The sequence below is a fragment of the Chrysoperla carnea genome, chromosome 1, assembly GCF_905475395.1.
Source record: "Chrysoperla carnea chromosome 1, inChrCarn1.1, whole genome shotgun sequence".
Lineage (NCBI taxonomy): Eukaryota > Metazoa > Arthropoda > Insecta > Neuroptera > Chrysopidae > Chrysoperla > Chrysoperla carnea.
In genome coordinates, this window is record NC_058337.1 from 27,705,077 (window position 1) to 27,732,663 (window position 27,587).

Consider the following 27,587-nt stretch of genomic DNA (forward strand, 5'->3'; position numbering starts at 1 on the left):
TTATGACAAAACTACACCAAAATTTAAATATAAATAAGAAAGTAAAAAATACAAATCCTTGACACATCACGAGATCTCTAATATTGTACGTACACCTGATTGACTTAAAATTTAGCACAGTTACTCATTTCGCTCAGTAAGAACGAATTTTTGAAAATTTAACTTGGACTTACAGAATGCTACGTTTATCAGGAAGTTACATGGACTGTATTTTTTTTTTTTGCGTGAAATTTTGAAAAAGGAGATATGCAGGCTATTGCGCGGTATCCTTTGTTTTGCTGAACGAGAAAATGCTGAACAACGCGGGCGGATAACTGCAATATTTTTATATAAACCAAAAAATAAATAATTTGATCGAAGTCCTGAGAAAAGAAAAGAAAAAGATTTGCTCTTGATTTCTTATATATTAACAATTTTGCTCTTATTTCTTATATAGATTATTTTGATTTCTCGGAACTTCTCACTTCAAATCATCGAACTTAAAAAGAGCTGCCACTTTCTCGTGGTTACTCCAATATTATAGAAGTATTTTGCCAAATTATAGTTCAGTAAATACTTTATGGTTTGCAGTGAATGTTACTGTTGTGATATGAGTCAAGATACTCGCAAATGTCGGGCGAGTATGGAATACCGTGCTTCATTTCAACCAACTTTGACAGTTGGGGATCAGGGTCGAGTTTTCTGAACCTGAGTCAAAGATATAAGAGTCACGAAAACGAGAAGGACTGGTCTACACCTTAACTATCTTGTGGGTTCTCGCTTAGTAAAAAGCTCTTTTGTCGAAACGATAGTTTGTAGCATATTTATAAAACTTTTGAAGTTATTATTTTTCGTTTAAAATATTATTCTTTAATGTCATTTGAAGAATAAGGATGTACTTTAAGCGAATTCGTTTCCAGTTGGAAAGAATTTGTATTAATATAACCGTCTATCTATTTCACCTATTTCATCAACAACCTTAAAATGTAAATATTTCTTTGAAATATGAATAAATTTAATACTAACAAATTATTTAAAAAACTAATTTGTGTATTCATGTGGTTTGAAAATAAATATTTCAATATAGAATAAATATAAAATAAAAATACCAATATTTTATTAATGTTTGTAATTGGTATTTAATTTACACAGTTGTAAGAAAAATATAGGTAGGCGTAATAATTAATGCAAATATTATTATCAAGGAGCGCCAAATTATTCATAATTTTATTATTATTTTATTCAGCATACTTTTTTACTTCCATAAATATTTTAATAAAAAATTTTTTATCTATTTATATTCTTTAATCCCAGTCAATTTAAATGAATAAAATTTAAAAAACTAAATTATATCTCTCTCAAAATCTAGAAATATTGAGAAATGTTTTTATTTAACAGCTTAAATATAACAGATTTTCATCAATCATAACTATGAACTATCAGGAGAACGAAATTTGTGCAACCAGGAGAAAATAACCAAACAATAATATAATGAAGACAGAAGCGTTGCTTAAACTATATAATAGCGAATAATATGTCCAATACAAAGAGCATAGGATAGAGGAGAAGCAGCCCATATGAGCTAATGTAAAATCGTAGTATACGAGTTTGAGCGCCTCTACCGAGTCAGGCTTTCAAACTTAATAGTTAATAGTCACCCCCGCAAAGTAGTTAAACTTAATAGCCATACCCGCAAAGGCCTACAAACTTAATAGTTGATCGCCTCAGACTCCAGATGTCACTTATAATTATACTTCTGCTTCTTGTCTATCCTATAGTCTTTGGTCCAATATATCTCAAAAAATATATTAAATTAAATTCATAATAATATTGTGGTGGAAGCGCGGAGCAAATCAAGTTTTATAATAAACTGATATGTTGAATGCACACTAATCATCATTTCCACTTCAATGAAGATTCAAATTAGAACAACAAAGCTTTATCTCAATTAAACTAGCTTTTAAACTATTTCTCATAAACAAACGCTATAAAAATGTGATACTTAAACCAATTGATACTTATTAATAGGTCTTAGAGTTACTTATTGTTATTGTAAGCATTTTTCGTGTGATATTTTTATAAAAACTCAATGAAGAACACAATTTTTATAAGAAAGTTAAAATTAGGCACGAAAATAATCATTAATGGAAGTAACATGAAGTATTTCAATTCGCATTTTGTAAAAATAACTCCACATCACAAACAACTCATTTTCTCCACTTAGTAATGAGAGTTATTCAAAACTTTAAGTTAATATTTGTATGAAAGCAAGTTATTCAATAATTTACGCAATCAATTTTTATATATTAGGTATAAATGAATTTTTATTAAATACAGTTTAGTTACACCTTAATACATCATGTATTTTATAATTATTAATTACTTAGTTGTACGCAAATATTAAATAACATTATACAGAGTGATTTTTAAAATATTGGCTGGAGACCCTAGAAAAATCATCCTTTTTTAGTGTTGCTAATCTCTCTAAAAAATGCACCCTTTTATGATACTAGAAAGCTAAAAATCCGTTTCCGGAATGAGTTAGTTTCCTAAAAGTTGTGTATATTATTATTATCACAAATCTTTAGACATTAACAAACAAATACGTAGATGAAAAAATTTGCTTTCCTTCTTTAGTAAAAAATTTTATTTTTTGGATATAGGGTTTCTTGACTAATGACGGCAGTAGAGATGCAAACATAAATTTCTGGTTATTTTGAAGAAGATTATATAAGTACAAAACCAGAAAATTTTGTGCAGGCGGTAATATACACCTTTCATGAGCCAGAAACTACAGTAAGGGATAAGGGTACTATATGAAATGATAGGGTAAATATTGTATGGGTACCTACTACACCTAATCGTCGAATGAGCAAAAAAAGTTAATAATTTTTACAATTGGAATATCAACTCTTGACGGTTTTTATCAAAATGGTTAACATTTTAGAAACTATTTGCCCAACCGCCAAATAGATCCGATTTTTGTATTTTTATCCAAAATTTCTGAAAAGAAAATTACTTTTATTCAGATTGCGGCAGGAAAAAATAAACCTAGTTTTATGCAATATTTTTAATCCAAATTACCTTTTTGAAAAATTTTAGCAAGTGATTCTTAAGTTATTGCCTGTAAGTCAGCATGGAAAACATTTACTTCGAAGCGATTCTGGTAATATTTCGAAAATTTTTATCCAATCGCTGAGCTGAATATTTTTTTTTTATTACCCTTAATAGGAAATCCAAACTTACCAGATTTGGCGATTGAATGAAAACTTCTGAAGTGTCTACTGAAGAAATGACTCCCGGATAACACTCCTCACATACGACATAAATAATATTAGTAAATAATTTTGTATGCACATCAATAACAAACAAACAGTAGTTAAGAGAATATTAGTAAGAATATTACCACTAAGGGGCTCCCCTGCGTAAATTTTGACAAAATTTTTGCAATATCTAATTAATTTATTGTATAATGTTTGATAACACAATAATACGAAACATCAGCCATCATAAAAATTACGTAAATATTTAATTTTTGAATAGTACTTTTGATAAATTAGACCTTAAATTTGGTACTTTTTACATCATAAAAACGATGGATTGAATGTACTTCTGTGGGTGGAACTATTTGCCTTCCATAAATTTAATAGAACAATGCAAAAATAATTTTTGTAGTAATGCCGTTCAAGAGAAGGTTTTAGGCCTACATTGAAAAATTATGGTTCCAATTAGCTTTTTACAATATTAAATTACTTAGGTATTTAAAATCTTCCCACGACAAGTGGCTTGCCGAAAAATGAGGTTTATCATCACTCATAATGTGAGAAAAGTTACTAGCTTTCGTTTTAGGCGTTCTGAAATGCTTCGTGTCTAAATCATCTTAAAGTCCAAGGAGGAGGAGGGTTAGATGTAGACATGACACCGCAAGTTACCTGACTTTCATAGTTCGACTTTTTACATATGCGTGGTTCTATAATGTTTAAAAAAATTAGTTTGGTTCTCAAAAAATAATTAAAAGAGATTCTTAATATTCGAATAGTTCTAAGAAAATCGAATAGCATCAGAGAATAATAATATAGTAATTCTTTACTCTGTTCAATGAACATTCTTCACCTATTTTTATCTCACCTTATCAACTAATTTTTTCCTATCAAACTAAAAGTTATACGAACGATCTCTGGTGTTGATATTCCGTAAAAACAATGAACATTCGGCTTAGCCAAAACAATAAACGAAAATTAATCCTGTGAATAATGCATTATTTATCCGGTTAGTTCCCAGCCATTTGTGAAGAAATAATTTAACATTAAAGAATTCGATATGAATAACTTCAGTATATCAGGCTCGCTGGAATAATTTCTTGTTGTGCGATATCCTCCACTTTATGGCCAACTATAAAATTTATTGAACAGATAAATATTTGTTGATATAATATTTTCAAAAAATAATAAACGGAAGTATTCAATATATCATGTAAGTACTTCCTGAATTATATTCCAAATATAGATAAATCTTAAGTGTAAGTATAAGAATTCGAATATTTATTATTTTATGTGTTATATACACAACATTTTGAACCAGTTTTGTATTATTTTACTCTAAAAGGATATTAATTTGTTGTTAAAACCACAAGTAAATAACTTATATAAACTAACTCTACACGTATGTTTAAGAACAAGTTTCAGAATTCTAAACAAGTAGGTATTTGCATTTAATTGATATGCAATTTAAATTGAAACAACATGCAATCCCGCCGAAAATCAACGGAATCCGTTTTTTATTCGAACTATCTGATTTTCCCTTGTAAATAAAGAAATAAAATTTTAATAAGTACGGTTGTTTGATTTTTATACCATGCATATATGTAATATGCAAGGTATACTAAGTTTAGTCCCAAGTTTGTAACGTTTAAAAATATTGATAAGTTAAGTTAGGTTATATTGGCTGTCCACGAAGAACACACTTAGACTATAGAGCCCATTGTGATACCATATATGTATTTTACCACCTTTCCGCTGATAATTTCATTTATCAGCTCCTCAATTTTAGAGGCTGAGTGCACCTCCTTCATGCATATACCAGCCCATCACAACTATTAATTAAATTAATTTTAACCAACTAAGCTAACTACATAAAATCACCTAATTAGTCCATTTCCGGTTGTCCGTCAGTCCGTCCGTCTGTGAACTCGATAAGTCAAAAACGAAAAAAGATATCAAGCTGAAATTTTTACAGCGTACACAGGACGTAAAAAGGTGAGGTAGAGAAATGGGCAACATAGGTGAATTGGGTCTTGGGTCCGTAGGACCCGTCTTGTAAACCGTTAGCGATAGAGCCAAAGTTTAAATGTTAAAAATGTTCCTTATTATTAAAAATAATCAACTTTTGTTTTTTTTCGCAAACATCATTGTGAGGGCGCAAATTGTATAGTATGTACCTATTATATGGAAATATCAGTTATGTACCTATTCGTGACATGTATGTATGTGAAATGCGATAGAGTAATCAACACTGTCTATGCATGGTATTTCAACAGTTAACTCAGTCAATTGTTTGTTTTTCTTTCACTTGTTTAAAAGTTGATTTGGTTTCTGCTGATTTTAAGCAGCATACTCCGCAATAAAAAAATTTACATCAATAAGGTTGACTGAACCTAGTACAATCACTACTGCATACTTTTCGCGACCCTGTAAGCTTGGAGCATTAAAGCAAAATTTTTCTCCAATTTTCAGAAAAATGAAAAAATGAAAGGGAAACATGATCATTAGTATCATGTCCGTCAAGGCGAAGATGTTGTTCAAGAATTTTCACAGGTATGATGATATGATTTTTGGCCAATTTTGGAAATTGCTATGTGCCATCCGACCAAAGTTGGTATTTGGTTTCGGTCCAGTTAAACAACAGTAAAAAGTTAGAGTTAGTTTTTTTAATTTTAATTCAATCAATTTTCGATGGATGATAAAGACAATAGTTGTTTTTCTTAATTTTACAAATTTATTTCTGTAACGCATATTTCTCTTCCTTGCTTCTTAAAAGCTGGACTGTAAGATGCATCATACTATCCTGTAGTTCTTGTAAAACTATATAAGCGTAATAAGCTGTATAATTTTTGAAATATTAAAAAGGCATCGGACATCGTGCATTCAGTAATGAAGGCAGTTTAATATACAAAGATTTCTTTTATACAGAAACAGTATAGTTGCAGTGAAAATGACTTGATGAGCGGTTAACTTAAATTACTTGACGTGAATAACACGTTATTATTTCGATTGGTTGTTTTAAAATGTAAGCATTTACTGTCACAAATAGATTATTAAAAGTCTAGCTGGTGTGCACCATAACAAAATCTGATAAAGCCTGTTATTTTTAGCTCATTTAATACACTAAGTGCAATGTAAAAATAGATACAAATATAAATATAACAGTGTATACAGACAAGGCCTTAACCTTTTTGGATTCGCCTTAACAGAAAAAATAGTCTGATGTTGATTAATGGTAATAAAATATTTGATCTTTAGCAAGAAATTCTGAGACTTTTTAACTCATCGGCACTACCTTGAACCATTTAGTATTGTTTTGCCGAGTGATGAGCGAATTGTGGACGTGTTCTGTACATGCGTCAAATATCTCGTGCGATAAATATTTTTAAACTTTGAAAACCATAACCTCTACATAATTTTATAGAAATTTATTTTTTAACGCACTAGCTAATTAAAAATTATTTGATTACGTGATTATTGAATTATTGATTGAGAGTGAAAATATTATAACAGAGGAATAATCTAAATAATTAAATTCATCTTAATTACTTTACCATATTTCTATCCCAAGTTTTTTTTTTATTTACTGAGTGCGACATATGAAACTTACAAAAGAAAGTACACGAACAGGCCCGAAAATATCTAACATGAATATTTTTTTTGCTTTCACCTTTACTCTTGTGATGAGAGAAATTCCCACAATTTCTCATAGGAGTTGAAAAGATATATTTTTTCAAACTGTAGATAGGTGGAAAAATTCATATTTCGAAACTATAGGAAAATAGAAAAAGTTTCGACCACATACGAACTAAAAAATAAAAATTATTTATGTTTTAAATCGAGCGTTCACTTTTACTTCAAGCACGGCAAATGCTCGAAAACCAAGATTTAACTTGCCTTTGCATTTATTTCTTTTGCAATATTAAACTTTCAAGATATTTCAGAAATTAGAAACCCGTGATCAATTTTCAAAATTACTAGTTGTATCCTTACTTGAAATATTAAAGTGCCTCTTTTCTTTTTTCAGGTTGGGTTCAAAGACCTGTGATGTCATAACAACAGGAATCGACAACGTTAAATTTATATTATTTTCATGCAGTCAAACAAGAGTAAAGTTCATTCAGTACAATTATTTTCACACCATGGGAAAAAAGTATTTATCTTGAAATACCTTGATAGCAACTGTACACTTACCTACCGGAGATACGTTTTCGAATTTTTTTTAAATCTGAATGGACCTCTGTAATAATGCATATCAGGACATTAAAATAAATAATACGCCAAAACCTTTAGAGAACATCAAATTTTTTGTTTGTTTCATTTATTTTCGAAAAAATTTCTACGTACAAGTTTGATAGAGACAAAAGTACTATTAAAGTTTCTTGCGTTAGTTTTTGTTTTCTTTTTTTAAAGTTTAATTCACAAACAACTTTTTGTATTTGTATACGTATCAATATCCAAAAATATCTGGTTAGCTCTACGTAATGTGTCGACGTAAAACTATAAATGTATTTTTTGATTGGGATACAAACTAACTCTCCACATCTTGAACGAAAGAGCTTCTATACCTACAGTAATCAATCCTGCATAGATCGTCAGACTGTCGTTAAACTTTCGTGTCAATTTCAGTAAAAAACAAACCAATAGTTCAGTCAACTTGGCATGAATTTCTCCCGTAAGCAAAAAGGATCCATTATAAATATGAACTTGATATAATAAAATGTTTATCGTTCGTTTGATAAGATCTAATTTTGTTGACTGTTGTTCCGAAATATTAGTCTATAACACGATCATAAAAAGTGGTTCCGATTTTTTGAAGGTGATAAAACCTACATGAAGTCACAACAATAAATCACCGTGGCAGTCCTGATTTCACAGCTCGGTAAAACTTCTGATATTCAGTGCGAACCTAATATTGATCTAGACATTTTATTCACAAGTCATGAACCTATTCATTTGTATAAATAGGTTGGTCGCTCAGAGCTTTTGCAAATAGCGTAAAAAAGTGTAATAATTATTTGAGATATGGTTATGTAATATTTCTTAAATTTTCCCCTGCTATTATCCGCAGGATCTTTAAGAATTTTCTTCTTGAATCAAATCAGATCATTCTCAAGGAGTTTCTTATCTATCCTAATATATTCAAAATAGAGTGTAAAATGCATTCCAAGAGAAGATCTTAGCGTAAGTTATTCTTCCAATTGAAATTTTACTGTAGAGGTAGCCAGATTTTTTTGATACTGATTAATTTTTCTTTTTAAATCGAACAATAAATATATATTAATATACAATTTGTTTTTATTTGTTTTTTATATTTAATATAATAAATCGATATGAAAAATTTGTTTACGTAAATTCCTTAATTTCGATGTTTTTTTTTCTAATTTTTGCAAATTTGTGCGTTCAAATATTTTTAAGACAAAAATAATTAAATTTATTTTATTATTTTTTTTTTTCATATAATTTTAAATATATGTAATTTCATTTAAAATTTTATACATTTAATAAATATATATATTTTAAACAGTCATTAAAAATAAAATTTTCAGTTTGTTTTGTAAAATATAAAATAGTATTTAATTTTATTACTGGCTTTAAACTCAGCTCCAAACATACTTAAATGTGTAATTAATTTATACTCACATACCAAGAGCTAGTAACAAGAGCTGGTACGAGAGCTGACAACGTTTTTGAGAGTTCTTTTTAAAACGACTGAATTCCGATTTTTTCTTACAGAATTTAGATTGCGATAAAGTATGGATTGAATCTGAGAACTGTTACGTTTTTCTCTGGCAAATATTACATTCATTAATTATAGAACATATGGTTTTGCTCAAATTCATAGTCAACTTACGGCACTGAAATGATTTGAATATATTTTATTGTAATTAATATATTACTTTTTGACGTGGAGCTCACAACGGCAAAACTGTTATGGCAATGATATTTTATCATTCTAAAAGGACATGAAAATGATTTTTAAAAAAATGTCTTTTTCGGAAATGCGCACTACTAAACTTCAATAAAAAAACCCAAAAAATTCAGAACTCTGCCGCTTTGATTTCAATTTTTTCCTTACAATATTCCATGGCAAAACCATGCAGAAATATGGTAAAAAAGCTATTTGGAAAAAGATAAAAATAATCCCTAGTCGTTGTCGAAGAACAACAAATAATTCGATTTTTGTAAAAAATAGCATTCAATCAAATTATTCTTTAAATCAAACTAACAAAAAATCTCCCTGATCCTACAAATTAATCTCTCCTACAAGGTTAGGAAAAGCTCAAAGAGTTCTTGATAACTAATGTTCTTGGTGTATATGTTGCGAATATATGCAAATTCATTCACATTTAGTGAACGAAGGTTATTATGGTCAAAATTCTTCGATGCTATTCTAACAATTCAATGTCAATTATTATGAAATGCGCCGCTCTCTTATACAGGTTTATTTGTGGATTAAACAGATCGAACCTGACAATTATTCTCAGTTTATTATTTCAACTCTAAAACTTAGACTTTCGTTCTTCAACTGTCAATAAGGTTATCAACAAATGAAATGTGAACATTTAAACTTTAGTTCAACCTTTTTCCAACAAGATTTTTCAAAGGCAAATTCTTTAAGGCAGTATTGCCTGCCAAAAAATATACAAAATTTTTATCGTTGTATCGTTTTATCGTTGAAATTACAAAATTTAAAAAAAAATTTTGGAATTTTACAAAAATACCTAAATTTAAACTTGCGAGGATCCAATTTTTTGCTTCCTTTATATTATTATATTGTTAAATAAATCTTCATTCGACAAAGGAAGATTATTTCAGAATTTCTATTTGACGAACACTAATTTTAATATACGGTGGATCAATAGCTGCATTCTTTACTCAAATCAAATAAAATGAAAAATGACATGCGTTCCATAATATATACCATTTTTTACGCAGATTTATTAGGACATATGCGAAGCAAAAACCGCCGCTCTGACTTTGAAAAAAGAATTTCATCCGAATTTACAATTTTGGAGCATACACAAGAAAAAGGCCAGTAATATATTATTTTCTGTTTTCATTAATTTCAAGTCGAAAATATAAATTTTTATAAATGATACATTTTTATATTGATAAATTTTTGTCGATATTTATTAAGATTACCATTAAATTCCTGTCACAAATATTTTTTTTTTTTTAAATCCAAAATTTAAAAATTTTAGTTTAATAAAAATCTGAATTCGCCCAAAAATAAAATTTATAGTTTAATCATATTTTAAAAATAATCAATAGTTTAATTTTAGTTTATCATTTCGAAAAGTATATAAAATTAAAATTATAAATTCATAAATAAAAACTTGTTTAATATACTAGGTGTAACAGAGTTTTCAATCCAAAAAAACTAAATATTTTATTTTAGAAAATTTTTGATACCTCGTGTAAAAACATACTCAGAGTGCTGTGGATTGATATTTATGGAAAAGTGAATAGGATTTACTGTAATTATATCACAGCTCTCCATCTGAGAATGTTTCTTAATTGTGATTCAAAATATCAATAAATTTTAAATACAAAATAAATTATTTCTAATCATTCATTTAAATTTTCTTATCAACCGAATCGAGTCGACAGGTTGAAAACAAGGTCCAATTTGTAAATAATTTTCAGGGAGCTGAAATACGCTTGGTCGTTTTATTAGAATGATTAAGTTCTACACTCGAGTCAGATTTGATGAAGTAACCAAATTCTTTAATGCAATCCCGAAGTAGAAAACTTGAATAGTGAAAATAAAACTTCAACTTCCCAGAAATTACTTACAAATTCAATTACCCAATGACTGGCGTAAATATTCATCATCAATAATTATTCTGGAACTCGAGAATACGAATGTACCAAATCACATTTTAAATTTACCTCGAACATTTCATTTTTTCTCTTATTTGGTTTTGCTCAAATATTTTCTCCATAAAAACCAAATCTACCTTTTTCGTAATTCAAAGCATAGAATTTTCGAGTAAAAAGATTATATAGTATTATTCTTGGAAATATCTATGTATATATTATAATATTATTGTCAAAATATTTGAGAGTAGTTTGGAAGTACATATTTTGAGAAAAAATTTATTTAAAAGGCTCAAAATTTTAAGCTTAAATTTTTGGGTTAAATATTATTGAGCATGAAATATTTTTGATACGTTTTTTTTTTGTTTTGTTTTTGATATGGAAAATTTCATAACAGTATTCGAAGTTTCTCCAATTTAGTAGTTGAATAGTATATTTTGTTCAGTTTTTGTTAGGGTACGTTTCGTAGTTGTTGGTAGAATTTGTGTTAAACTTGCCGTTGAATTAACACACGTTGGTATGGCATTCGACCATTTACCATTTTTTAAGCATCGTAACATTGGTGCGCCACGTAATATAAGCCCTTCATCGCATGAGAATGTAATTGTTTCACCAATTTTGTAATAAAATTTCACTGCAGACATACGCCCACTGATTGTTGTTCCTGGATACGAGCACGCTTGTACACCTGCAAAATTTTAAAGATGAAAGGATGTAACACAAAATTAGTTAACAGAGACTCAAATTTAAATAAAATTAGAACTGAAATTTTTATTTTCAGTTCACATGATAGCAGTTAATTGACGATGGAAGAATCATAGTTGTCCAAGTATCAATTTCGAAAAATAGAGATTTTGGCTTCTGGGACGAAAAACGTAATAAAAGTTTTCCCAATACTCCAACATTTATTTTTATAAATAATAACCAGTAAAAAATATTAATATCCAAAACTTAAGGTAGTACGAGCGCCAAGGCTAGCTTACACTTGCGGTTGAAATTATTTGTACCTTATTTTGAACTTTGATACTGAATTTTGTTATCACTTCATGAATGTAGACGAAAAATAAGAATTGAATTTTTCGACATCTGCCCTGGTTTTCGAAATATCAAAAGCTAAATATTTAAACAAAATTTTCAACTTTCGATATTTTTAAATTACTACAGATATGGAAAAATTTTATTCTTACTTTTGGAATTATCTATGTTTTTAAGTTTCATAACATAATTCACAATCAAAATTGAAAATATACAGGTTTTTGAATTTGTGTCCCCATTACCGTCCCCATACATCCTTAATTAGTCCGGCACGTTGTGATTTTTTTGTTTTCAATAATTTGTTAAGGATTTAACCCCCCTCCCCATCGTAAAATTTCCAGAATAGATTTAGACTTCATATAAAAGAAAATCAAGCCTTTTTTCCGAACTTTCCCTGGCGCTCGTACATCCTTGAAACATTTTGCATTATCTCACAAATATAAAAATTTTACTTGGAACACTTTCATTCCACCGTCTGAAATTGCCACAAATATGTATGATCAGAATTCTTGAGTCATCAAACATACGTTATTTTTAACGCATGTGCAGTAAAAATCGTTTTAAACAACGAATCTAGAATTTAAGTCTCTGATCTAAATCAAATGGAAATTACATACATTTTGGAATAGTTCCCGACCATCTAGCATTATCTTGACATGCAATTATCGGTTGACCTTCCATCATAAAATCAGGATTACAATTAAATTGAACAATATCACCAGCTTTATATGGAGCTGATCCTTGAATGTAACCATTTTCTGGTACACCTGGTGGATCACAATGGACCTCAATACATGTTGGAAAAGGTAGAGCCCATTCACCACTAGATAGACACACAGTTTCACCCGGACCACGGAGTCCAAATCCTGGAGTACATGAAAACACTGCACGACCACCAACTTCACGTGACACAATCACTACTCTTAAATTCGCAATACTTAACTCATCACCGTAGGTGCTGTTGAAATATGATGGAGCAAAAACGTCCCCACATTCTACATCTGTTAACCAAAAATCAATGAAATTATTAATTATTGTTAACCAAAAATCAATGTTATATTTATTCCTGGATCGTAAAGTATTTTGCAAGGACTTACTTTCACAAACCGGAAATGGATGACTCCAGTTTCCTGATGGTAAGCATGTTATTTCTGATGCACCTATTAAAGCATTGCTATTATGACAACTTAGTTGTAATTTTGTGTTCATTTTAGTATTTTTATTGTTGATAATAACACCTTTCCTTAATGGCGGTTGAGGGCAATGTACAGGCTTTACTACAACTTCCACAGAATGTGATTGTCTGGCCGGTGTCATGCATGTAAAAGTACCAGAATCGTCTTTACTAGCATGAATAATTGATAATCGATATTCTAAGCCAGAATCACGACCTGGATCTGTACTCCACCCTTCCGGGTATATCCTACAAAAATCAAACTTTATTAATTAGTGGTTTTTATTAATTTGTTTTATTAATCAAATTACCGGTAGCTGTGGCTAACATTCCACTTAGGATTGCCAAACCGACGTATCCACAAACACTCCATATGGAGGATGGTGCCTGGATAAACAATTAATTTTCCATCATTACTCTGAGCAATTGGTCCTAGCTGATGTCTAAATAATACTGTTGGTGGTTTATCCATTGCGTAGTCATTTTCTTGATTTAATCCGAAACAAACAGGTTTTTGACCATCCCAGTCCGGACCTATACATCGTCGACTATTCGTACCTACCATGGCATATTTGCCAATATCCGCACAACGGCTAACTAATAAAACACCTGGAGGAAATTCAACGACATCTTCACGAATTTCCTGATCATTGTAAAATGATACAACATTTGGTTCGTTATTTCTGAATATACAGGATTTATTCTCCGCATATTGCGGGGCACTAATCACTGGTGGATCTTCATTCTCTATTAGAAAATAAATTTAAATTAATTTTTTGACTTAAATGAATATGTGGAGTAAAAAAATCACTATACCACAATTTAAACTTCGTCCAATCCAACTGCCATCTTCACAAATAATACGCCAAGTCGTTTTTTCACCTAACGCATTACTAACACAATCGAAAGTAACCTCGGTACCCTCAGGATATGTATCCTCATCGTTCTCCTCCAACATTGGTTCACCATCTTTAAATAAGTTTGCACCTTGGACACGAGCAGGTCGACCGCATGATCTCGAATTCACTTTCTCAACCAAATCGAGTCCACCGTTTTGACTTATATCTGATCCAGCCCGATAATCGTCTGTTAAGTTTTTCAAATTTACACCCGCTAATATACCCGAACCACCTAAACTTGGACGAGCTAAACGACAGCCAGGATTTTTAGGCGATAATTCTCCTAAAATACATTGAATTGGTTGTGCGTTTGTTTTTCTATAGAATGTATCACATTGATAATTGACAAACGATCCGTTTCCAATAGTAAGGCCTGCTCGATATCCATTCAAATATTGGCCATTGTGGATTGAAGGAAGTTCACAAGGGGCTATAAGAAAATCAAATAAACAAAAATGAAAAACAAAATAAAAAATACAATACCATTTATAATCTATTTACCTGGTATACACTCAGGAAATGTTGTAGCAGTCCAATCACCATGCCAACATTTTAAATTTGCTGGTCCCTTAATATTGTAACCAGGATAACATGCAAATTTTACCACTTTACCATGTTCTATGTCCACTGTTTCATTGATAGCATCCAGTGAATTATCCAAAAGTATGCTTGCTTGTTGCACAACACTGGGAATTGATTCAGTAACGTAACGATAGTATCCATTTTCAATTGATGGAACGTTACATGGCAAAATTTCACATTCTGGTTTAGTAGGTTTCCATAATCCCCGTACACATTTTACCGTGGAATTAATGGGTAAATTTAGACCATAGCCAATACCACATGTCATTTTAATTATAGTGCCAGAGCTATAAGTTATATTAGGATCACGTCCATATTTAAGCACCTCAATTGTTACATACGGCTCACTCGATAATATCTCACATGGTCCTTTAGCACGATGTTTTTTTAATTTATTTTGACTTATATTTCCGTTTGGAGCATTTTGTTTATTAGGCGGGGCCCGATTACGATCCCCTCGACGTACTGACTGTGTCCCACCATGTTGGTTACGATTCAATATATGATTCGTATGTTGATTATTTCTGGATAGTAATGACCTTTTGAATTTTTCAGGAGTTTTTTCGATATTTTCTTCGTCTTCTTCTTCAGCAATTGATAACAAACTGCGTTTCATAAATGTTTCCACTTCATCATCTGAATTTTTTCGGATCAATTGTTGATTAGATTCTTCAAGCAACAATTGATCCTGATTCACGTTTTTTGGCGGTTCTTCATTTGGATTATTGACATCTTCTCCATGTGACATATGTTCAATATGTGACGTATAATTTGTTCGATTTAAATGTCCGAATTGTGCACTAAATCGAGTACTATCTTGACGAGCAACACCCGGTCGATATTGTGCCAGATATCCGGGCTTGCAAAATGAATAGCCACGGCATATTGGTTTGGCTGGATATGTATGCATTCTGTGTTTGTTATAACTTGTTGTTTGCCGTTTAAAACGACTATTTTGTAAATCTTTAAAAACATGTTCGTAATTAATTGGTTTTTGCAGATATGTTAACGGAATATTATGATAATTTAAAAAATTCTTCAAAAATTGACGTGCAAATAACGATCGATTTAATTTTTCTCGATATTTATCTGTGGATCGTCGCCGTCTACTCCAGCGCAATCGAGGATGTTGACCAGGTAAGCATCTAAAATAATAATTTCATTGTGAAGCAATAACAAAAATGGTTTACATTAGTTTTAAAAAACTAATTAATTTCAACATGCATATTAGACAAATTAAAAAATTTTATTTCATTCCTTAAAAAATTAAGTACAAAATTATTATATTTTTTTAGAAATGGATACTACATCCTATTGAAGAAAAAAGAGGGAATCTCCGAAAGCGAATATAAAACTGATTTATTGTGCAAAGTTTATTTCTGTAGATAAGAACCTCATCCGATTCTCTAACCAACCCGTAAATCTTGGTGTTTGAAGGCCGGTGTTTATTTTTATTTTTTTAAATTATCCATTTTTAAATTAGTGGTGATATTTTAGAGATAGTGATTAATCTAGATATTATTATATTGACTTTCAAAGTTCCAAAATGAAACTTGAGCACTTTTTAGATTGTTTTCCAATCTATTTAAATAGTTTCAAAGTAAGAATTTTAGTTTTCAGGTTTCAGAGATAAAATTTTACATAGATGATTTACGATTTGGTTCATATCGGGTAAAGTTCAAATCTGCAGAATGAAGCGTTTTTAATAATAAGCTGTGAAATTAAAAAGTCCAATTGTTTATTCATTCAATATTTTCAGATCGATATGAATTTTTTTTAATATCGAATTCCACACGTTCATATCTTACCGTGGTAATTGCTTCGGACTCCAACGTCCCCCAACACATGTAGCCCCCGGTGGTCCTTCCCCTAACACATATCCTTTATCACAATCGTACATAATTTGTTTATTGTTGGTAACTTTTCGTACATACGGTCGATAATCATACAATCCCATATTACCGACTAATAATACTTTTCCATTATCAATGTATCCAGGGAATGGACAATATACTGAAACGTGGAATTCAGCATAAAATACAGGATAAAATTGGAAGAAAGCTGGTATTAGTCTACCTTCCTGACAATATGGTATTTCACCGGTCCAATTACCATACGAGCATTCCACATAATAATTGCCTTTTAATGTAAAACCATCTTTGCATTTGAATATAGCTTTCATTCCATGATCGGTTTTCGGTGCTATCACCATGCCGTTACGAGGACTCCGAGGCATATGTTTACAACGTGCTGGTTCACATCTAAAAAATGGTATATATATTGTCAATTAATTTTTAATACTAAAATAAATTAAATGTTTACTTTAAGATTGGGATTTCAATACATTCTAGAAAAAATGTTTCCATTTAGTCTTTTTATTTCATAGCTTGTCGAATTTCAATTTCCAATTCCACTTATGGCCAAATTTTGTCCAGTAAATTTATATTGAAAAACCCAAAAATTGAGAACAAATCCTGGAATTTTATTTTATTTCGAAAGTTATACACCAAGTTTTTTTTATTTAACAATTTGATTAATTGTAAATTACAAGCAATTTCTGAAAGACAATTTGGGTCTTTTTAACACTGAAGACAGAATTGTTTTACGTTTTTCTGGATTTATTGCCACAATTTCAAAAATTGTTTTACTGACAAAATTTATAACACTTAAAATGCAAAAGTTAATTGGAAAAATTAACAAAACACAATGTAGAAAAACTAATTTTAAAATAAATATTTCTTTCAATAATTTCTTTGTGATCAAAATAGTTTTTGAAGTTGATAGCTACAGTAATATTTTTGAAATCAGTACTTCAAAAAAGATTGGTGCAAGACTTGATGATAATTTTCCTAAAAAATTGGTTTCTATAGGTAGGCAAAAAATTACCATCAAAAATTTAGAATAGGTTTAAAAACTTTTTTTCGATTTGAAATCGATTTTAGCTCAAAATGATAATATTTTAGAATTTCGAGTTCATTTTACTGGCAATTTTTCTCTAGAATGTACAAAGGAAACACACAAGACAAAAGTTTACATTGACTATTTTATAGGAAACACAAAATACAATTTTCGTGTAAATTACCGCGGTATATGAGTCCATGTTCCATTATTGCATGTAACCGGTGTTTGATTTGACAAAAATTCATACTGTGGTTGACATTCAACACCAAGTTCTTCACCATGTTGCACTAAAGTTTGATGAACTATTGCACTTTGTAATTCAGTACCATTTTCATGTGTAATTAAGTATACTCGTCCTTGTTGCACGTGAGGAACCACACATGGCGCTAAACATTTCAAAACTTGATTGTTACAAAACACAGTCGGTAACACAGAGTACAATAGAAATGAAATGAAATGGATTGGGTGAAAATCTAAGGAAAATTATGAACACCATCTATTGAAATAACTTACAACTTCTAGCGCACGTATTTTAATATATTTTTCCAAATAAATATAATACAAATAACATTTATACATACATTCCATGAAAGACATTTAAAGCTCTTAATTATTACAAGTTTGATGGGTACTAAATGAAACTATAGGAAACAACAACTAGTCCTTGAGCAGAAGCCATGCATCGCTTTTACATTTTTCCAATTCTATTTTTCCAAATGCTACAAAAGTAAAAATAATCATTCCCTTTTTGAAGGTTTTTAAAGTTTATGTTTTTACTAATAATTTCTGAATGTTTAGCGATAAGTATTTATGTACAATATAATATTGACTTTCACTTACCGGAACAATTTGGTAACGGATATCTCCATTTACCATCAATTTGGCACACCGTTGAACTATGACCTTCCAATTTCATACCTTCGTGGCATCGAAATATGATTGAAGCACCGAGACCAGTGCCTCCTTCAATATTTTCTAGCCATCCATTCCATAAGCGACCCGGATGACCACAATTTATTTCTAATTTTGTTTAAAAATTTGTTAAATTTTTAACAACAATTAAAGGTTCGGAACTTTGTTAAATGCATGGTTTGAAACTATACTAAATCTCACTGGAAAATTATTAGTATGAAAATTTTATATACCTTTGCATACAGGCATTTTTCCAGTCCATTTCTTATCAGCACCACATCTTCTGGTTGCTTCACCAACTAATACATAGCCGTATTTACATTCGTAACTGACGACACTGTTGTACGAGCACGACGTATAGATGGCCTTACCATTTGGAGGATTTGCTGGTGGTGAACATTGTACAGCGGTCACCACTGTCGCCAATCAAATAAACAAACCAAATATAAAAAATAAAATATTAATTTTGTTTTTTCAATTTTTGCCATTTATTTTTCAAATTTAATTTCCAATTACTTTGTTTTTCTCTAATTTACATTTTCTACAATAATCATTTATAATTTTGAACTTTTATTTGCCAATTTTCAGAGGATCACATGGGGTCATGCACAATTTTTAACAACACAACTTACACACGCAAGTGGGTAATTCTTTGGGACTCCAATTGCCATCCGCCTCACAAAAACGTTCTTTTTTTCCAACCAACTCAAAACCATCCGCACACTGATATTGAACACGGCAACCGTACGTGTAACAATCGCCAGCATGCCATCCATGTGATATATCATTCGGAGATCCACAAGATTTCGCTTAATAGAAAATACAAATTATTGTTCGTCGCTATTTATGGAGCTTAGCTACGGAAAAACTTACGTTCACAATTGATATCAGGACCGTACCAAGATGCTTGCCCGTCCATAGATAAACATTTTGCTCGTGGAAATCCATTTGTTTCATAGCCCGTGTTGCAATAATATTGGATGGTCGAGTCCAAATCAAACGTTGTTTGTTCAGGTAAAGCATTATGACGTGCATTTGTTATTGTCGGAGGAGATAAGCAATAAACTATCAAAATTTAAAAAAAAATAATTATTGTCATAATTAATAATTGAGTGAAGCGAAAATAATTGTTTCCCTTTAAAGAAAATTTAATAATCGAACATTTAAAAAAAAAATGGAAGGCTTTTTAGGCTTTTTCGATATTTTTAAAGCATTTGTTTCATCTACGTCATACAAATTGCCTACTTAACGATATTTTTGGATCATTGTATACATTTACGTCATACAAATTGCCTAGTTTACCAGTTGCTTAGTCAAGTGACAGCCGACCATTTTAATAGAGATATGCTTACTATTTTGCTTGCAAGCAGGAGCATTTCCAGCCCATTGTCCATCCGCTTGACATGTGCGTGAGGACAAACCAACAACGTGATATCCATGTTGACATGAATAAGAAGCCTTGTCGCCAAACAAGCGACCTGTTACAGAAACTGTTCCCAATTCAATCTCTGGTAAATCTGGACACTCACGATCTAAAATATTTAAAAAAATTGTTACAATTGTTTTATTCTGCTTTGAAAGTAGAATTCTAATACGAAGAGCGAAGACTGAATCGACTGTTACCATGTTGAAAGAAAATGCTCTATTTGGAGTAGTGTGTCGCATTGAAAATTCATCTTTTCACTTTTCTTTCGAATATAAATGGCTATTTAATTAATAGAGTTCCTTAATTTTTTTGCCTGGGACCACAAGACGTAGTTTAAGAAAAGCTATTATTGTTATGCGCACTACGTTGAGAATGAATATTTAAAAATATATCGTCCCGAAACGCACAAATGGGCCCACAAGCTGGACCATAAAAATTTCAATTCTAAAATATGTTGCTTATTAAAAAGCAAACAACTTTGGCATGCCAAAAATGAACTGTCTTTAGTAGGTACAGGTTATTTATATAATTGACTTTGATAGCTATTAAACATCCTGTTAATATTTAGCTAAATTACCATTACATCAATATTAACGTGAAAACATAATTAAAAATTAAGATCCCGCTAGCGTGTGATTAAATACAGTCTAAAAATTAAAACATCGTGAAAAACTCATTAAAACTTTTCCTGCTCAATAATGGGGTAAAAAATATCTTACATCTATATTTTTAATAATAATAAAAACAAATAAACAACAACATTTTATAAAATATTAAATACACATAAAAATCCTTGGCAATGAAACGATGAAAACTACGGAAAAGGAATTGTTATGGTTGGAAAATGACCTCATTTTCCATATAAATGATGATATGAAATGAAATAGAATTGTATTTGTTTTTTATCAGTTTGGAACAAAATGTTTGTGTATGTAATATTTATAATATATTTTTATTACAAATATAATGATCCTTTTTTATTGTACCTCGTGATTCGTGAAAATTTACACTGTTTCTTATACAAGTTTTGGTTTTTTATTCGACTACTTTCATCTCATTTGTGTTAAAGCATTTGCCTATAAACTGTCATATCTCATATAAGTATAACATCTAAGCAATGTTGATTGCTTAGCAATGTTGATTGATTAACAACTGTTAGGTATAAGACCTGCGTATACTGTAGGAAAAGAAGCATTTGATTGGGGAATCGACATTTTTTTTTACATTTGCCTGAATGTACATAAAAAAGTCATATTCATGAAAACTTGTGCTTTTTCGATTTACCCTCATATAAAGTGGGACAGAAGAACCCTGTTTCCGGACACCATCACTTTCTCTTTATTATACATTTAAAAAAAAAAAAACTATAGTACTTTATATTATGGACAGTTTCCAGAATTTTTTGGGCCTTAATATTTTTTACTTAGTCTCATCATTTTCGAGATATAAGTAAGCATCTGGAAAAATAAAATGCGGACTCCTGCCGAAAAATCGTTTAATTTAAAAGCCTTTACAACTATACTATGGACGATTTTAAGTATTTTTTCACTCGTGACAATTTTTTCCAAATCTAACCGTTTTCGATATATAAGCGTTTACAAAAATAAGGACAAATTTTGTAGTAAATTCGTTATTGGTGAAAATAAAGATTATTTTGTGATTCTGATAAAAAATATATATAAGCAGCGTTAGGTAAAAAATTTATAATTGTCTAAAATATAAATCCATATCATTAACAAATCAAATTTTTGGCCAAAATCACCAAATAATCTTTATTTTACGTCAGTAAAAAATTTTCGGCAAGAGACCTTTTTCTTTCAAAAGCTTAAGTATATATCAAAAACGGTGAGATAAGGTTAAAAATAGGAAGAGTCAAAAAGTGATTAAAATTGTCCAAAATAAAAAGTCATATATGTACCTAGTTTCCACATCAATTTTTTACCAGAACCACAAAATAATCCTTAATACCGTCAACAACGATTTTTCGACAAAGATATCTAATATAATATCTAATGGCTTTCAAATTAAATTTTTGGCCGGAATCACAAAATAATCTTTATTTTCGCCAATAACGAGCTTTCGGCTAATATCCGAATTCTTTTTTCAAATGTTTAAATCTCGAAAACGGTAAATTGTTACGTAAAAAAATTTAATGATAAAAAATGCTGGGAATTATCCATTATATAAAATACTATAGTTTTAAAAAAAATGTAAAATAAAGAGAATCTAATGTATAGAAATAGCATAAGCAAAACTATAAAAGTGTGTGTTGATTTTTTGCAGATTTACTTCAGCTAGTAGCTTTGTGAAACATTTTAGAAAAACAAAAAAGAAATTCTAGAAAATACTTGCAACCCTGGGAGATGGACTTTTTTTTACAAAGTGTTTACAACCTAATAAACAATTGCAAAAAATTTTAAAGATGCATTAATTTTTTCTTTATTAACATGATATTCTATTTTAATTTATTAGACTAAAAGATAAAATTAATTAAAATAATAATTTTTTGCTTTTAATAACCAAGGGTTTGTTAAGATTTCATAGTCCTCAAACAGTCAAACATGTGGTGAATGTGGTTTGTGAAATTTTCGGTAGTTAATGATGATCAATCAATATTAGTTGTGATTGAATATCTATTGAATACTGAGAGGTGCTCTGTGGTTAGTAGCGGTAGTTGACCCCAATCGAGTTATTATGTTTGTTCACAGAAATTATTACAAATAGAACCACTAATAATAATTACAAATTAAATTGATTGTGGGAAGGAAAACTTTCGAGTAATAACCAAAATGGATCTCTGATTAGGTAATAGTGCGTTGATTCGTTATCGGGTTGCAACTGAAGCTAAAAAATTCATTTTTAATAATTCTTTGCTATTCACATTCGAACCGTTTTTTTCCTTGTATACCATTAGTTTTTCTATACAATTTGGTACCTTCCTTTCTAGTACCAATTTCAATGGAAGTGATATAAAGCATTCCAAAATCTCAATTGAAATATGTACCTAATTGAGAATTTGAGAGGCTATTGCTCTTGTACTAGCATAGATTTCAAACCTCTTTGGCTAAAAATGGCGAAATTTTCTTAATTCTTCCTTTTACAACTTTAGTAAATATAAATCATTATGTTTATGACATCACAAATTTTAGTGTATAGGTAGTAGTGATTCGAAAGAACAATGATGTGGTTATTTATCGGTTCTTTATTTGGTTAATTAGTCGGTAAAATAAATTTCTGGATGATAACTAATCAAACATTTTTATGACTGAAAGTTTTTTATTAACTTATAAGTGATTATTAAAATTATGAATAATCACTTTTAAATAATTAAACTAGAAAAAGGAAAACAAAATTTCATTATTTCATTTAATATTTATATATCCTGCGTTATGCCTTAATAGCTTCGATAATAGGTTGTAGATATGCTAGAAAGCATTAAAAACTTATTTGGTTAACTGTTCGGTAATTTACCAGCAGTTTATTGGAAAACAAAAAAATAATACATATTTATCAAATTATTTTCCAATACAGAGACACTTAGATGTGGAAGGTTTCAAATTATATATTAATATAGATCCGGGGGGGGGGGGGATTAAATTGTGCAATACGTAACCCATAATGTCATAGCAAAACACAACAACTTTGATAGAGTTGCTTCGATTGTTTTATCCTAAGACATTACGCATCAGCAGTGTATGTACACAATTTATTAATACACAATTTTACCCCCCCCCCCCAATATCTATATTAATATATACTTTCATACGTCCCACATCTAAATGTCTCTGTATTGGCGAAATAATTTGATAAATATGTATTATTTTTTTGTTATAAATAAAGACAACAAAACATTTTTTTATGGTATTCGCTATCCAATTCAATCAATTTACAATCAATTATTGTTTTATGATAGTCACCTCTTTATTCTAAAGTGACACGTACCAATTTAATGAGTTTAATAGGTCTGTGAATTTACAACTCTTTCTATTTTTCCCATAGGCAATTTTTTCTGAATGAGGCCTCAGATAGAAATTTGGTAAAGAACTTTTACATTTGTCTTGAAAAGCTTAATTTACTGGTATAATTTTCTGTTATCACTAACAGAACACTCTGTATAAATGATATTGTGCTCCATAAAAATATATATTTATTTTTAATACCATTATAATATGGTATGTTTGTACATATAAATAACATCCAGCATCATATTAGTTATAGATATAAAACAACCATAATACATACAATATTGAATATATGTATACAATATGTAGTGTGTATTATTGTGGGTATAATATTTTTGAATATAATACTAACAAACAGAACATTATTATTATTTATTAACATGATTTGACTGTTGAAATGTAAATATAAACACCTATAAACATAATATATTTACAGTTGAGTCTCGATGATCGGAACCAAAAAGAAAGCAGGGGTGTTCCAATTACTGGGATGTATGAAAAAATTCATTATAAATAAGATAAAACAATACAAAAACAGTAATAGTACGATAAAATTAAGAAAAAAAGGGCTGTTATATGGATTCGAGCAGTGAAACGTTCGGGCTGCTTTGGGGTTTTTTCACATCAAAATAAGTATTTTTTGAAATTTTTTACTTTCAAGTGGTGCAACATGTCAAACCAACAAAATGGCGTCAAAAATGAATGAAATTTTATCATTTTTATTTTATATTTGCAAGAGGAGACATCGCATCGGTGCATATCCAAATTTGGCAAGTTTGTAGTAAATCTTAAAAAATATACCTCATATTTTTATCATTTTTGGCGGAACTATTTCGCGGATTTGGCTAAAATTATAACTGAAAGTTGTAAGTACTTACTTTTGGTAGGTTTAGTTTTATTAAAATCAGTCAAATATTTTTCAATTTACAGTGAAATATATGAATTGTAGTTTTTAACATTTACTTCAAACCTACCAAATTTGGATATGCACTGATGTCTCCTCTTGAAAATCGCATAACTTTAAATCCATTCACAAGTCGTAATTTTATGTAATTATATTAGAATGTATGTATTTAAGCAAGACTGTAGTACATACAGCATTAAACACGTGTTATTATGTTGCCATTGTGTTTTTGGAATCACAAAAATGAATCATATTATGTGTATAAACAAACAAACAATATTATTTTCGAGTGATTGATAGAGAGAAGTGATGAACGGACGAACGAAAAATGCTATGATTACTGGAAGTTTCCTATTATCAAGTGTTATTCTGACTATCAAGACTACTATATTGGGAATCAAGCTTTAAAACTTGGGCAAAGTAAGAACATAATTGATTGGCATGTCGACAAAAAAATCTTCAACCCCTATTTTCTAAGCCTTAATTATGCGGTAACTTTTTAAATAAACAATATATCGCAAATGTTATATGGCATTCTTGTAAACAAATTAGCAATAACTTTTATCTCATTACTGTTTTCGTTGAAATTAGTAGGAGCAAGATACGGCGGAAAAACTGAACGCATTTTTAAATTCAAGATGGCGGGACTTAGCAAAAGGTAGCATTCTAAATTTTTGAATTTATGCTCGCCAAAGATTCCTCACCATATCCATAAGTATCTTTTGGACACAAATAATTTTTTCTATATCGTTTGGTAATAGGGATTCAATAGGGTTCCTTTATTTTGACTGAAATTAATAAAAAAATTCCAAATGTATGTGGATCATTTACCACCCGTTGTCAAAACATGCCAAATACCAAGAATAACGATTAGTAGCTGATAACACTAGAGAAAACGTTAATTTGCCAATTCTATGAAGTTAAGAGCAAGAAAGTCTGTCCCAAATCTGGTTTCAACTTCTAGAACTCATCGAAAAAAATTAGTACCTACTAAATTTTTTTTAAATAACAAAGTATAATAAAATATAATACTTAAGTATGCTTGTTATATTAAATTTCGCTTTTTAACTTTAATATTTAAACGGTTGATGTCTTTTTTGTCCCACTTTATATAAATTTCAAATTTAATGGACCAAATGAGGTATATTACTAACTAATAATTTATTCTTTCTAGACGTATCTACACTTAATAATTCGACAACAATAAAAAACACAATACTTTATACAGAGTGAGGCATACGTCAATATACAGCCATTAGTAATATTTTATTTATTTATTGAATTATCATAAAAATCCTTAAGGCCAACATATTCTGATAAATTACAAATCGATTGATTCGAACTAATGTCTACAGTTAAAATAAAATTTATAACGACATCGGTTGTAACGACGAACTGTTTATAACAATGAAATATATAAAAATTCATTTGAATTAAAAGCTACCATATCGACTTTAACGACTTACGCATGTACAAGCACACTTTTGTTACATGTACGTATATTTCAGTTAAGGTAGTCCTCAAAAAGTGAATGTATGATCGTACTTGAGACTTCTGTTTCGAATTTTTTTTAGAAATTCTGTTAGAACATGCGAGAATTAAACGAAAATTAAGAGTAAGATTTTTCGATATATACCATAGTTTTTGAAATATTGATGGATTTAGAGAAACTCACTTATAGAAGAAATAACACACAAATGCATACAATTTCATCACTTTAAATGTATTTGATGGAAAAACGAGTACCACTTGTTATCATTTTCTTTAAAGGAAAATATTTTTCATGTTTTTTACTAATAAATATTAGTTTTTCAAATTTTTCTTAAGAAAATTAGCCTTTTAATAACTCAAACTTTAACAGCCCAAATATATAAATTTAATACCGTAATTAAAAAATTTACCTGCTTATAAAGGGAATAAGAATGCATAAACACGATGTAAATATTTTCCTGAGAAAACAAAATTTTGTTGGTCCTTCCCGAGAAACGTTCCAAATCAAAACTAGTTTAAGATAATAATACTAGTTTTAGACCCGGAATTAGAAAAATATACCCTTATTTGGTAATTAACAAAAATAGCGTTGAATAATAGATGTATTACAATATAAACAATTGAGGAAATTAATGTCTGCCAGGATAGCCCCTGCTGTTATTATTATTAATTAATTAATTAATAATCAATTATTTTAAAATTTTATTTTTTTGCGTAGAATCGAATTTCACAAGAGCCATTCTATTGAATTGTACAGTATAAACCTTTTTATATCAAGCAGAACTGTTTATTAATGCTACGGTTATCTGCAGCCGGGTGTCATCAGGTATCTATTTAGAGCATATTATTTTGAAGATAGACATAAATTTTGAACCTTAGAAACTTTATTTTGAGCATTAGCAACTTCATTTTGGAATATTATTAGCTCATTTGTCGGTTATAGCGACCAATTGTCTTTAGAACCAGTCCAGCAATAGCCACAAACATGTGAACCTACACATGCACATGTTTCCACTTCAATATGAAAATGAACATTTCGTTTATAATGACTATTGGCTTTGACGATCAAAATTGTTGGTCCTTTTAATGTTAGTACGTGAACTCCAATTAACTTCTCGTTGGGGCAGTAAATACCCCTTGGTCTCCTGGTTAAAGTAAGATAGTTTGGTTACGGTGGGTGGAAGTGGGTGGAAAAAATGTGAAAAATATATATCTGTCCTTTTCTTACTCATGTGAAA

The 27,587-nt window shown here is 29.8% G+C and overlaps 1 protein-coding gene across 1 annotated transcript in view; it reads right to left on the minus strand.

The window, feature by feature from the left end:
• Positions 1 to 11,406: 11,406 nt before the first annotated feature.
• LOC123297225 overlaps positions 11,407 to 27,587 on the minus strand; it is a gene marked incomplete at its 5' end in the record, with an annotated part of 53,934 nt that continues 37,753 nt past the window's right edge. Inside the window, 14 exons of the mRNA XM_044878845.1 lie at positions 11,407 to 11,751; positions 12,716 to 13,099; positions 13,196 to 13,521; positions 13,584 to 14,019; positions 14,089 to 14,601; positions 14,673 to 15,898; positions 16,562 to 16,766; positions 16,830 to 17,014; positions 17,836 to 18,040; positions 18,495 to 18,674; positions 18,800 to 18,982; positions 19,199 to 19,375; positions 19,440 to 19,631; positions 19,919 to 20,098. Of these exons, the coding sequence (XP_044734780.1) occupies positions 11,480 to 11,751; positions 12,716 to 13,099; positions 13,196 to 13,521; positions 13,584 to 14,019; positions 14,089 to 14,601; positions 14,673 to 15,898; positions 16,562 to 16,766; positions 16,830 to 17,014; positions 17,836 to 18,040; positions 18,495 to 18,674; positions 18,800 to 18,982; positions 19,199 to 19,375; positions 19,440 to 19,631; positions 19,919 to 20,098 (4,664 nt within the window). The remainder of the gene's footprint in view (positions 11,752 to 12,715; positions 13,100 to 13,195; positions 13,522 to 13,583; positions 14,020 to 14,088; positions 14,602 to 14,672; positions 15,899 to 16,561; positions 16,767 to 16,829; positions 17,015 to 17,835; positions 18,041 to 18,494; positions 18,675 to 18,799; positions 18,983 to 19,198; positions 19,376 to 19,439; positions 19,632 to 19,918; positions 20,099 to 27,587) is intronic.